Source organism: Vipera ursinii, assembly GCF_947247035.1.
Source record: "Vipera ursinii genome assembly, chromosome: 2".
NCBI classification, from domain to species: Eukaryota; Metazoa; Chordata; class Lepidosauria; order Squamata; family Viperidae; genus Vipera; species Vipera ursinii.
The window spans coordinates 245922820-245936427 of NC_139513.1; the positions used below are offsets into that span (position 1 = coordinate 245922820).

At 37.0% G+C, this 13608-nt stretch overlaps 2 protein-coding genes across 13 annotated transcripts in view; one reads left to right on the forward strand and one right to left on the reverse strand.

The window, feature by feature from the left end:
- The window catches only part of MCC (MCC regulator of WNT signaling pathway), a 195864-nt gene extending 191688 nt beyond the window's left edge, over positions 1-4176 (forward strand). For both annotated transcript variants that reach the window (XM_083351476.1, XM_083351477.1), the window contains one exon: positions 268-4176. In XM_083351476.1, the coding sequence (XP_083207602.1) occupies positions 268-448 (181 nt within the window). In that variant the 3' untranslated portion in view covers positions 449-4176. The remainder of the gene's footprint in view (positions 1-267) is intronic.
- Positions 1-13608, reverse strand: part of DCP2 (decapping mRNA 2) — a 79124-nt gene that overhangs the window by 45610 nt on the left and 19906 nt on the right. For 3 of the 11 annotated variants that reach the window (XR_014491058.1, XR_014491061.1, XR_014491062.1), the window contains exons 10-11: positions 11924-11972; positions 8006-10624 (exon numbers count right to left, since the gene is read on the reverse strand). Coding sequence is in view for 4 of the 11 variants with exons in the window: in XM_083351494.1 (XP_083207620.1) it covers positions 10467-10624; positions 11924-11972 (207 nt within the window). In the remaining 7 variants the exon portion in view is untranslated. Of the gene's footprint in view, positions 1-6008; positions 10625-11923; positions 11973-12589; positions 12628-13608 lie in introns of those variants that run through there. The other 8 variants (XM_083351494.1, XM_083351495.1, XM_083351492.1 and 5 more) reach the window with 6 other exon arrangements.

Consider the following 13608-nt stretch of genomic DNA (forward strand, 5'->3'; position numbering starts at 1 on the left):
AAAGTATATACGCTGAGCTAAACTAACATGTTTTTTGTTATACTTCTTGTGAATCACTATATGGAATATACATGGCTGACAATGCACTAGCAGAATGTTGGGCTTATACGCAGAGCAGAGCAGAGCTGTGTAGCCAGCTGGAATTGAAAAGTTGTTGTGGGGATCTTGCCCAGTATGTCAACTAATCAAAAGCCATTTAAGATGCTGCCAATCAGAATGGATGTGTAGATATGACTACCTTGACCTTCTATTATTGTGTTTCCATAGTAACCTTGTGGCTGCCTATGAGAAAGCAAAGAAGAAGCACCAAAATAAGCTGAAGAAACTGGAATCCCAGATGATGGCAATGGTGGAAAGACATGAGACGCAAGTCAGGATGCTCAAACAAAGAATTGCTTTGCTGGAAGAAGAAAACTCAAGACCCCATACGAATGAGACATCACTTTAAGAGATATTAGTTTTCTTTAAATCAATGTGCCATTACAAAAATGACTCCTTACAAAACTCCTTGAGATAGTAAACACAGTTGTGAATTGATACAAACCAGGCAAAGTTGGAGATCAGTACCTCATAGTGAGATTGCAACTTCAACACACAGCCATGGGCAGGAGCCCCCAAACTCATGTTTTTGTATAGTTGAGCATACTCAGTGCCTGATGGTAAATGGATCAGTTTATCACATTTTTCATGTAATAGTTTTACTGATATTACTACAGATTCTCTTATAAATTTCAAATTTGTATGAGTAACTATATTCTTCTGCGCTTATTCATTGAACGCTCTCTTTGGAGTCTACCATAACGAGGTAGTGTTGGAACACCAGTGCACTCATCGCTTTCATTTGGATAATAGCATTTCTTTTCCCATTTTCTTTTGTCATTCATTCTGCATTCCCCCTTACAATGTAAATCAGGTATCTGTAGTCAACCTCTATGTACACAGCAGATCAAGTATTAGCATACAATTGGCTTTTTAGGGGAACAGGAATTACTCTTCCTTCTTCAAGTGATGGGAAGTCACAATAACTACTGCACATATATAATTTTTGCAGTAATGGAGGTGTAAGTTGATAAATAGCTGTTGCAATTCAAATCAAAGGAAGATGTATTGGAAATGATTTTAAATTGTGCTTTTGAAATGGAGACTAAATTAGTTGGGGTTTTTTTTTTGCTTCTCATTAAATAACAGTAAGAATATGGGCAGTGGAAGAATTTTATGTCAAACCAACTGGAATAATTTCTCCCATAGTATAACTGGTGCCTCTATCTGTCTGTAGTACAATTTTTAGAATGTGCCCATTGAAAATGCCCCAGCATTATCCTATTGCATGGCTTGGTAAACCTGCAGTTTGCCATCTCAGTTAGTCATGGAATAGAATCCATAGTAATTCTGCGACTAAACATGTAGTGCAGTATTTTTCAAACATGGCAATTGTTAAGATGTGTGGACTTCATCTCCCAGAATTCATCTGTTTGGGAAACATTGATCTATTGTCTAAACACAAGCTATTTCACTGCTGCTTATCTATCACAAATAAGAGGTTGTTCTTAATTTGTAGCAGTTATGCATTTATAAAAGAAATGGAATATATTGCTGGACAATGTCTAATCCTTTGCATTCCATATATAAACTACATGAGTGTTGCAAAATATTCTAGAATACTGTGTGTATGGGGTAAGATTCATAAAACTAACAAGTTCTAAAATAACAATATTCCACTTTGCTCGTTTTTTTTACTGAAACCAGCATAAAATGTTAAGGAATGTGCCTGATTAAATGAATGTAAATGTACTTCCAAAAAAATGTGGGGATATTAATTTCCAGTGAGGATGTTATGATGCTAATACTGTCCACTTAGCTCAGTAAACCATATCAATTAGAATTAGAGAAGAATGTAGTACTATGTCCCTTAAATTTTAAAGCCTTTTTAAATTGAAATGTCTTTCTATTCTATTTTTCTTTTGTGATATAAGCGTAGCAATAATTCTTTTTCCTTTAGTCTGCTGTATAGATGTCGGACATTAATCTTTTAAGGATAATCCTCAATCATGGCAGATGTTCTGCAGTGGTGCCTTCCTTTTAAAATGATTTCTCCTTGCACTGATTCTTGGAAAGACTACAATAAGACCAATAGTCCTACCAATTTCCTCTTAGTCCTTTGAATGTTCGTCCACATTTAATCATTGTAGGCAATTTAATACACTTTACAATCAAACTGATTTTTTCTATTTCTTTTATAGTGAAGATCAGCACCTAGCCATGTTTTCAAATAAAGCAAGTTAGACAGATCTAACCTGCATTACTTTATTAGGATTACTTAGAGACATTAAATTATATCAATTTGGAGTTGTCTGAAATAAGAACTATGTAAGAATTTATTTTCAAAGGTATCTGCATTTGAATTTGGTATAGACAGAACATTTCAGATTGCCCTTTCCAAAAGTGGAGTTAAACACACACACACACACACACACACACACACACACAATGTCCTATCCCTGTTCCTGTACCATGCAGTTTTCTAAGCTCTTGCTTCATGAGTATCCAAGCTGATCTGCATGACAGGTTTTGGAAGGAAAGGATAGGAAAGAAAAGCATGCTCTGAATACTGATTTACTCCATCTTTTTCATCCTATGGAGAAAATGGCTTTCTGCTCGCTAACGTGATCCTGACACTTTGTGACATCCTTCACCTGTGATTCTTCCCATCTCCATGTGACACCCAGGGTATTGCTCTGCAAGTTATTCACATTAGACTTCATTTGGGCCGTTTTCTGCTTGACGTTTTTCAATATAGTACATTTGTTTTATGACAAATGGTATGATTGTTAGGCAAAACTACATCAACTCCATAATCTAAGCAAATCAGATATTTATATAAAAAGAAATCCATGGAGAATATAGTAAAATGTGAGGGGAATTCACCTATTTGGTTCCTTTTTTCCTCACAAGTTGTAAACCGCAAGTAATTCTGAAAAAAGATTATTCATTCTCATTTTAAAATTTCTTGTTGCATGATTTAATATTTTTTGTAATAGTATTTTATCATTGTACTTAGAGTAGTTTGTCTCAATCATTCTGGGTTTGTTTTTGGATTAGCAATGACAATTCTTATTAGAAATTGCTAGTTTAAAGAATACCTGTTTCTGGTACATGGAAGTAATTTATTTCATTATCTTTTTTCCTTCTAGTTAGAAATCTTCAGAATTGTATTGTGAACTACATTATACATTCCATATTTTACTTATAATTCTTAACCTATTTTAACTGGCATGCCATTTAGCTGTTTTTCCATAAGGTTTCCCTATGCAGTCTTGTCCGACTCTTAAGGCACAGTGCTCATCTTCCTTTCTTGGTCAAGGGAGGTAGCCTTGACCGAAGACATTTTCTGTGGTCATGTGGCCAGTATGGCTATACACCAAAGGAGCACAGAACGCTGTTACCTTCCCACCAAAGTGGTACCTATTAATCTACTCACATTTGCATGCTTTCGAACTGCTAGGTGGATAGGAAAGCCCTACTTTAGCTTATGCAAATTGGATTCCTTGAATTGATGTAAGGCTTTTCAACCAGCAGAGGATCATGCCAAATGAAAAGAATGCAGCAATTTTGCCATTGTTGTCCTGCATTTTCCAAATTTTTTCAACACGATAAGGGAAACTGCACCTTCTCCAGCATTCCATCAGTGGTATTACCTGAGCAAAAACTTACGGATGCATCCAGCATCTTGGGTTTGCTAAAGCTGGCAGGCATGCTAGAATAGTTCCACCATCGTAATACAGTTAATATCCATTCTGTCTCTTAAGCAAAAGCTGTTTTCGTGATACGTTACGCTGTTAAAATAGGCTTCTATTTTAATCTGATATACTGTACAAAATATATTCTGTTACTTTTTCAAGGCATGATTTTTTACACCAGCTTGAATATATTTTTATTTACAAAACAGCAAGCACATTTTTAAATTAAATGTCAGTATTGTTCCTGTTTATATTAGCAATTTTTTGTTGAAAAACCACCATTGTCATTGGTTTTTCTCATTCTAATAGTTTTTTAGATGCTGTAAAATAGCTATTTGGGTTTGATATAGAATTGTACAAACTAGTTAATTTATACAGAGACATTTATAACACTTTTATAAATGTTCTTATATTCTGAATAAAAAATTAATGCTGAGAAGGCATTCAGTCTTCTTTCTTAACAGATTAATGTATTTTGCCCTTCTTTGTCAAAAGCCCTGGATATGTTTTTTTTTTGGGGGGGGGGGCGTGAAATGTTTCTCAAGCTGAAGCTATTCTATATATAGGAATATTTTACAGCAGGGTTCCCCAACCTCTGGGTCACCGCCTATTCAGAACTAGGCTGCAGAAGTGGTGGGCAAGGTAGTGCATGCAAAGCTGCATTTGTGAAAGCAGCACTCATGCATGCTCATGAAACCATCCCCTCTCCTCCTCCTACCCCACTGCCGCCGATCCGGAAAGGTTGGAGACCGCTGTTTTATAGCACTTGTTTCCATTCCACTTGGAATATTTTCTGTACCACCATTCCCCAACCTTAGCAAATTCTGGCTATGCAGACTTCAGTGCTGGCTCAGGAATTTTGAGGGTTGACACCTTGCACTTTACATTTGTTTACATGACAGTTATGACTGAAAATTGTTTAATGGTGTCATAGAAGAATCGTGCAAAATTAATGTTATAACAAAATCACCGTTTTAGAAATGTATTTTAACCACTAAATATAGGATATGGCACTTTTTAAAGCCTATTCTGGATAAAATGCTTGGAAAAATAGCTGCTCTTGTATATCTTACTGCATATGTGCCATCTTCCTGTTGAGCTGGAAGGTATCCTGCAATCAAGAATCCTGGAAAAGGAAAGTCCATGATCTAGGAATATTTCTGAGCAAGTTCAACTAAATGTAGCAACATTATAGTTGTTTCTTTTCAAAGTACATCTTGGTGAACACACAAAACCATACACATCAGATACTTGGCATCTGATTATATTTTAAAGACAAACTTGGTTTATTTTAAAAATATAAATGGAAAACATATAAGAAGATCCAGAAAGCAATAAAGACACTGGTGACAATGCAGCCTAAAGCACCCTAAAGCTTATTGAAATTCCCTGTTAAGGGCAAGTTGCTTGAGAAGGATGATTTACAATTTAAATACTGAAATCATTTAATGTATGTTAAATGTATGTAAATGTTAGTTGTAGTTTCTATGCAATATGTCAGGTATAAAGTCCAAGCAGCACACTACAATCTTGCAGTTCAGAAACATAGTATTTCAAATTATTTGTTATCACAAGTCCCATTCTTATAGTTTCTTTTCAAAATACAAATATCTTGGTGAACGTACAAAATCATACACATTAGATACTTGGCATCTGATTATATTTAAAAGATAATCTTGGTTTATTTTAAATATATAAATGGAAAAAAATTCTATCCTCTAACATGATAGAAGAATTACTCTACTAACCAACTCATTGTTCCTCACTGGTCAGGACCAAAGTTTCTTGCTGTTAAAAATAGTAAAATAACATTTTGAAGAACAAATTATTGCAAAAATCTGCACTCTCTATTGTCTCAAATCTTCCTTAGGTCTTGTCCAGCAGTAAAGATATTTAAACCATATATATTAGACCAATTGCGAAACAATAAAAATTCTCAAATGGATTCTTATTACCTACTATAACTGCACCTTCGGTTGTAATTTTCATTGCCATCTCATCAAAAACAAGCTGCTGCTATTGCAGTGTCATTCTTTTATACCATATAACAGTGAATATTAACAATTGCTTTGTTTAAAAACAAAGAAAAACACCTTAACACGTTTGAGACACCACTCACTACAATGGATTAAGATTGGTCTTTAAGGAATAAACTAAATCTGGTCAAGAAAAACTAATTTGGACATCAAATTTATATTTCCACTAATATATGTGCCATTATGGAAAGATTTTTACATTTTCTAGAAATAAGCCACAATGAATACTGTATAGTCATTTTACGACACTGGACTATTTAACTGATTTACCAATTGAAAAACTGATTTTATAACATTTTACAATAAGTTGCAAAAAGCTGTTTTTACACAACATTAAATTACATTAACAAAACAACTTAAGAAAAACTCATTTCAAACAGGACCCCAATATGCACTTTATTTTTCTAAAATTACAGGTTAATTTTAATTCTCTAATATTTATGACGTTACTTAACCTAATTACAATTACTTTTATCACATCAAAAAGCTTATGTGTCCAGCTGTATTTTCATCCACACACTCCACACATACAAAACTTGTGTTAGAAACTTTTGTCACATACAAAATTACTTAAGAAACACCCCTTGGTTTAAAAAAATCGTTGCCATCTAATATGTGATATCGTTGCCTAAGGAAAGTCGAAAATCTCCTTGAACAAGTTTGATTGATGAATCCTGATCAATGAAACAAGAGACTGACTATTGATATTAAAAAATGGATGTGTAGTTCAAAACCCATTAAGAAAAATGGGACCTTCTTGCATCATTTCTGATAAGCATGCTTGAAGGAACAAGTGAAATGTATACTGAATACTAAGCATTGAAGACATTTTGCATCCATCAGTGTTTTCAGCATATAGTAGCAGTTTAAGTCAAATTCCCGCTTCTTGAACAAAATACACGTTTAAATACATTCCAATTTTAGTAATAGGCAGCTTTCCTATAAGGAAGCCTTCACAGTGCACAGGATTAAACGTACCTATAAGAATTCAAATGTAAGAAAGCAGGAACAGAACATCTGAACTGAGTGCTTCATGATTAATAGCTACAAAAATATCCATGTTCCACATACCTGATCCAGGAAAATCAAAATCTACACATCTAACCAGAAAAATCTCACAAAGTATTTGATCTGAAATTTAAAATAGCAGAAAAAATGTCATTGGTCAATTTCAGGCAGGCAGCAATGGAAAGAAGAAGAAAAAACACTGGAAAAGAGGCACACTATCCATCACCCCTAGATTTAAAATGTCAAAAGCTGCTTTAAGCACATATTTATTAACTTATTCGGCACTCCCTACTTTGTAATAATAACCAAAAACTGTGTAAAAGGTTATATCAATATATCACTTGGCTATGTGATCATATGTTCTATATTTGACAGCCTTGGAAATAAACTTTCCACTTAAACTGAAACAAACATGCACAATTGTATAACAAATCTCTTAAAATTCTGCTTAAATTTAGCCCATAATCCAGAAAAAAAATGAAGAATTGAAGCTGGAATACTTCCTTCAATCTGTTTTCTCTGAACATTTGAAAGCATCCAAATATACGAGACTTCATGCCACACAAAATATACTGATACCCCTAACAGAGTAGACAAAGGTTAAGAACAAATGAAAAGCTTTACTAAGCATGCACATAGAAACACTCCCCAGATGATTTAGTCTATATTTTTAGAGCAGACTTAACTTGATCTTAAAAGACATACTTAATTCAATTAAGTAAGGCAGATTAATAATTGCTATGCCCTCTGCTAAACAGCAGTACAGAATCCAACAGTCAAACAGTAATGTTTGTTATGGAGATGAGTACAGATCCATGCACAGATCATTTATTTTTCATCCTTTAAAATGCCTCGTTAGAGAAACAAGAATCAGTTACAGCCAATGAACTGCCTTTTCTTCGCTGATACATAGAAACCTAAGAAAACCATATGCCTGCAATTTGGAATAAGTGAGTATAATATTTAAGCTCTCTGCAAGAAAATAAAAAAATAATAATTACTAACTGAAGAGGTAAACAATCTGAAATGTTCACAGTGCAGGGCACCCAGGAACTATTACATTATGTCCCATACTTTTAAGACATGATAAGAATCAAATTAAGGAATACAGCCACGTGCAATACAATATGTAGTAAAAGTGATAATTTTTGCATATGTTGCTATGTTAATTTGCAACCTGTATTAAGGCTAGGTTAATAAAGCAAAATTAGTCTTTTAGAGTACCTGGAAAGCCCTCAACAAAGTAGTAGTCAGACACTGGATTTTCTTAAGAAATTATTCTCTGCAAAACAGAAAATATCTTCTATATTCAAAAGGAAAGAATGTGGGCCCTATAAGTTACTTTACACTTAGGAAAATTAATCTCACATTGCTAGTATAACACGTAAGCACCTCATATTCAAAATACACATAACTGTGCCAAAGTTCCTCTTATTAATGGCATCATACAAAGGAAGCAGCATTAAACAGTAACATTCCTGGAAATCAAGGTACTCATCAGAAGAATATTGGCACTAGCAGCCTGAAAATCCAATTTGCAGCGATTGAGAAGTTAGCAAATTAGGCACTTTTATTACTAGAAGAGTTAACCTGCTTTAAATACTGACCAAAAAGTTATTTTCACAGATGAAGATTAAACAAAAGAATATGGCATCTTCATCACCAGTTTTTCAACTATCTTACTTTTAACAGATAATGCAAATCCAATTAACTTCATGTTATGAAATAAATGCTGGATACGGTAAGCAGGCATATAGTGACTAGGTTAGTCCGTAATTCAATTATTTACAAAATGATCAATAAAGAAAACTGAACTTACTTGGGAATTAATCTGCACCTATTTTGCTATTATGAACAAGACGTTTGATAGTTACATGTACATTTCATTGTATTATCCTTTAACAAGAGAAAACTGTATATTGCAAGCATTTTGCAAGTGAATGGGCTACGCTTAACTTTCAAGCCTACTCTAGATAAATTTCAGAAACCTCAGTGAATATTGTGAATCCAAACTGTCATAATAAGGCTAGAGCACCGAGGAAACAAAATTCAGTAGGTTTTATACAATCTGTATTTATAGACATTCCTTCAGTGCACCTTGGGCTAGGACTATAAATTCAGGTTTTATTGCTTGTTGCTATTCCGCTCCATGTTTTCACTGATATAGCACAATGCATTTTTGAGCTACTACTCTTAAAACTCAGTTCTAAGTCAGACCAAAATACTGAAAATGATACAAACCTAGTGAACCGGACAAACAAACGTCCTTGTTGTTTGAATGAAGGCATTAGCATAGGGTGGTGGTGCCCTTCTGCCAACAATTCCATTACTGTGGAAACCCTTCTAAGTCAACTGGTGGTGTTTCTATAGGCAGTAAATGGCACACAGTCTCAATATATGGTGTTCCAAGGTGGGGAAAGAACCAGCTTTGGATCAAAATGGTTCAATGATGCTTTTTTTCCTGATTCAGGCTATCAGTTCTGCCAATCTGAAGCTGGTGTAGTTAATTCCCTCTCGTACTACTTTTAGGAGATTTTAAACTGTACAGCTCCATTAGACAAGATAACCTCCTCAGACCATCCATGAAACTTCTGCCATAGGCAGCATAACTAATAGGGCTTTGAGATTGGCTAGAACAGGGGTAGGCAACCTTGGCTCTTTTACGACTCGTGGATTTCAACTCCCAGAATTCCTGAGTCAGCTATGCTGACTCAGCAATTCTGGGAGTTGAAGTCCACGAGTCATAAAAGAGCCAAGGTTGCCTACCCCTGGGCTAGAGTATGTTTTCCTTAAGTTTGGTTGCCACAAAAGCTATAAGCCATGTAATTTCATATAATGTTGGTTTTTTCTTTTGTACTACTTCCAAAAACTAATTTATTCTATCTCCTAGAATTATCTCCTTAAACATACATTTTCCTATTTCATTTTTCAAAGTACTTGTAAATCTGGTCGGAAACAGCTTAGACATTTCACACATGGGGAACAGTAAAAGTTATATCAGACACATTCCAATATCACCACCATCTTTTCATTGGACCTGAAACAACGCAACTATTGAACAGAAAGTAAGATAAAATATCACACTAGTAATACAATTTTAAATCATGCCTATATTTTTAAAAAGTTACAGTACAGTGCAACAATGAAGATGGGGAAATAAATTGATTTGAATGATATAAGATCCCAGGCAGAATAATTCTCAGAATGAAAGGTTGCTTTTCAACATTCTGAATCATAAAATACCTACTCCTTTGCTCAGTACAGAATATGGTACTCTTCAGAAAATCTGTATGGGTTTTCAGCAGCTGTACTGCAAAATATCACAAAAAACCCAATATGATATATAAGATCAATTTAAATGTGTAAAAGGTTAACACGGCCAAGGGTAAAATACTCCTCCAAAATCTAGACAGACAACAAACGAGTTAAAAATGCCCACTAATGCATAGCTAGGAACTACTAAATGATATATTGGAAAGCATTTTTGCAGGTAAAAGTTAAACTGCATTTAAAGTGCAACACTGCATGGTGCTACTCCCATATTACAATGAGAACAAAACCTTCCAGTCGACCACTAGGTCCCTGCATTGCTTTAAAACCTGAGAAAATGTAAAAGTTGGATTTAAAAAACCCACTCAATTGCTCTGTGCCAGGACTCTAGCCAGCTTGTCCAAACAACCAAGCTTCAGAAGTCAAAATTTTTCATGATCGCATCATGGTCAAACTTGAAGCTCAGAAAAGCACGTGAGGAGAAAGAGAATTTGAAATGGCCATTGCATGACACCAATTGTCCACGCTCTAGTTGCTGGTCTTCGCTGAGACAGCACAAATCATACGCTGTTTCTACATTAAAAAAAAAAGAATTTAGCAGTGAGTTATAAATATGGGTCAAAATAATTTCATATTAAGAAAAGTTCAAATATACAGTATCATATTACTTAGACATTCACTGATTTAAAAATTGGACAGTATGGGAACTACAATCAAATTAGAGTTACACAGTTTTATAGGCTAATAAAACTGGGCACAGTAGGGGCAGCAGATTGGAGAAAGCTACCTTAGGCAAAGCAGATCTAAATGAAAATAGCCTTTGTCCCAAGATTGTGTCCTATTCCTCCTTTAAATCCCAATCTTCCAACTTATTATTAATCTTCAGAATAAGCAGTGACAACACCATAGGTTTGCGACATCTTTAATAAGATGGTGATCATTAACATCAAAAGTATACTGTTACAATAGACATTTTCTCATAACAGTAGCTTGCAGAATTTGTAACCTTGCTCTCAAATAAGAGAACACAAGCATCAACTAAAGCAATGTTAAACTTTACAGCTTTCCTTAGAATTTACACTTTGAAAAGCCATGCTTTTAAAAAAGAAATTGTTAATACTAAAGTACAGTACTCTATTCAGAAACCATTTCAGGCTAATAAAACTGGGTACAGTACTGTAATATACTCTTGAAAACCCTCCCGTATCCTTTTCGTACCCAGCTTTAGCACTATCATAACCACAATTGTTTAAACTACATGACTATACTGTTCATCAGTGCAGGGATTTAGTTTTCCCTGTTCAGCTGTATAGGAAACTCTTATTCAAGCACAATAAAGGTAAAGGTTCCCCCGCACATGCGTGCTAGTCGTTTCCGACTCTAGGGGCCGGTGCTCATCTCCGTTTCAAAGCCGAAGAGCCAGCGCTTGTCCGAGGACGTCTCCGTGGTCATGTGGCCGGCATGACTAGACGCCAAAGGCGCACGGAACGCTGTTACCTTCCCACCGTAGTGGTCCCTATTTTTCTACTTGCATTTTTTACGTGCTTTCGAACTGCTAGGTTGGCAGAAGCTGGGACGAGTAAGAGGCGCTCACTCTGTTACGCGGCACTCGGGATTCGACCCGCCAAACTGCCAACCTTCTGATCGACAAACTCAGCGTCCTAACCCACTGAGCCACCGCGTCCCTTTTTCAAGCACAATACCTTGGGTAAAACCAAACATTTTGCTAGGTTGGGCACTGTAAATTATAGAGCATTAATCTCAGACATTTAAACTAAGGTACCAAGTTGTCCGCTAATCAACAAGTAATATGAACTATAAATGCTATATACCTTTATTCTGCATCATCTAAAGTGACATAATCACACATACCTGTTTCAAAATTATCTTGAAGTTTTCTTGGATGCTTCTTTTCACATTTCTAGTTAAGAAGATAATCACATTAAACACTTCTCAGAAAATTCTGAGATTTGTGACCCAACCGAGAAATATAAACATTTTCATTCGTAAACAGAGGATCATTAAATAAATGAAGCATTTGCTTAAATTTAAAACTGGATTATGAGCTTTTATTGTCTGTATCTCCAATTCTGTGTACGAGGCACCTTCTAAGGGAGTGCTTTTAAGCAAACAAAACTGAAAATAAAGAGCTAATTTGGTCTAGTGGTTAAGGCACCAGGCTAGAAAGCAGAAGACAGTGAGTTCAAGTCCTGCTTTAGCCATGAAAGCCATCTGGGTGACTTTGGGCCAGTCCGTCTCTCAATTAGTACAGGTAGTCCTCGATTTACAAATGGAATGGAGCCTGCCCATTCCATTCGTAACTCAAGAATTCGTGGAAATGAATCTCGTACCTTGAAAGAGATCACTCCCTGCTCGTTAACACATGCGTGGCTTGTTAAATGAACATTAGGCATCTCAGGGTGGGGAAGGCCATGGGGGGGAGGGGGCTACTGATGGAACAGGCCCCCCAAGGCCTCTTTGATCCACTAAGATACCTCATCCTTCCCCCTCCCTTCCTGTTGCACCAGACTCACTTACCTTGAAAAGATCCGTCTCCTCTCTGCTGTGATTTCTGCCTTTGAAGGAGAGTAATGGAAGCTTTTGGAGGCCCGTAATATCGCGCAAGTTCAGGCACCCATCCTCTTTTGCAGAGAATGAACTCTAGCGATGTTTGCGGTGCCTATCTTCTGCTCCGTTTCTCAGGAGCCCCGTTCCAGGCATACAGAGCTTGCTGTCTCTGTCAGGTTTCCGTTCGAATAAAAAGTGTTTCAGCGCCGATGGAGCGCTTCAAAATGCAAGGATTTTGAAGCGCTCCATTGGCACTGAAACACTCTTTATCCGAACGGAAACCTGACAAGAGACAGTAAGCTCTCTATGCCTGGAATGGGGTGCTTGAGAAACAGAGCCTTCTGCTCCGTTTCTAAGCGCGCACTGGCAGCCATGCGGAGACCTTGGGGAGACTGGAACCTTCGTGTGGCTGCCAATGCACGCTTAGAAACGGAGCACAAGGCTCCGTTTCTCAGGCACTCCATTTCCGGCATACGGAGCTTGCTGTCTCCATCAGGTCTCCGTTTGGATAAAAAAAAATTCAGCGCCTCTGGGGCGCTTCGAAACCCAAGCCACTGGCGGTGGCAGCCATCTGAGTGGCCATGATCCCCCCTACCCAGTCAGCCATCCACCCCGCCCGATCTACTCCTTGCCTGACCAGCTGGCTGGCACAAATCCTGACCGCTCTTCTCCTCACTGACCTCCCCACTCAAGCGGCATCAGCCGCTTGAATTTCTTGGTTCCGTCCAAGTGGAAGAAAGCGGAGATGCAGCGACAGGATTGCTCTCAAGAAGACCCGGATGCACTGCTTGCTCGCGTGCGCCTCCGCTCTTTTCCACTAGGATGGAGCTGAGAAACCCAAGCTGCTGGCGGTGGTGTCAGCAGCCACCTGAGTGGCCATGATCTCCTCTCCCCAACCACCTAGCCACTTTGCCCGACCTACTTGTTGCCTGGCAGGCCGGCTGGCACAAATCCTGACTGCTGTTCTCCTTGTCGTTCTTCCCACTCAA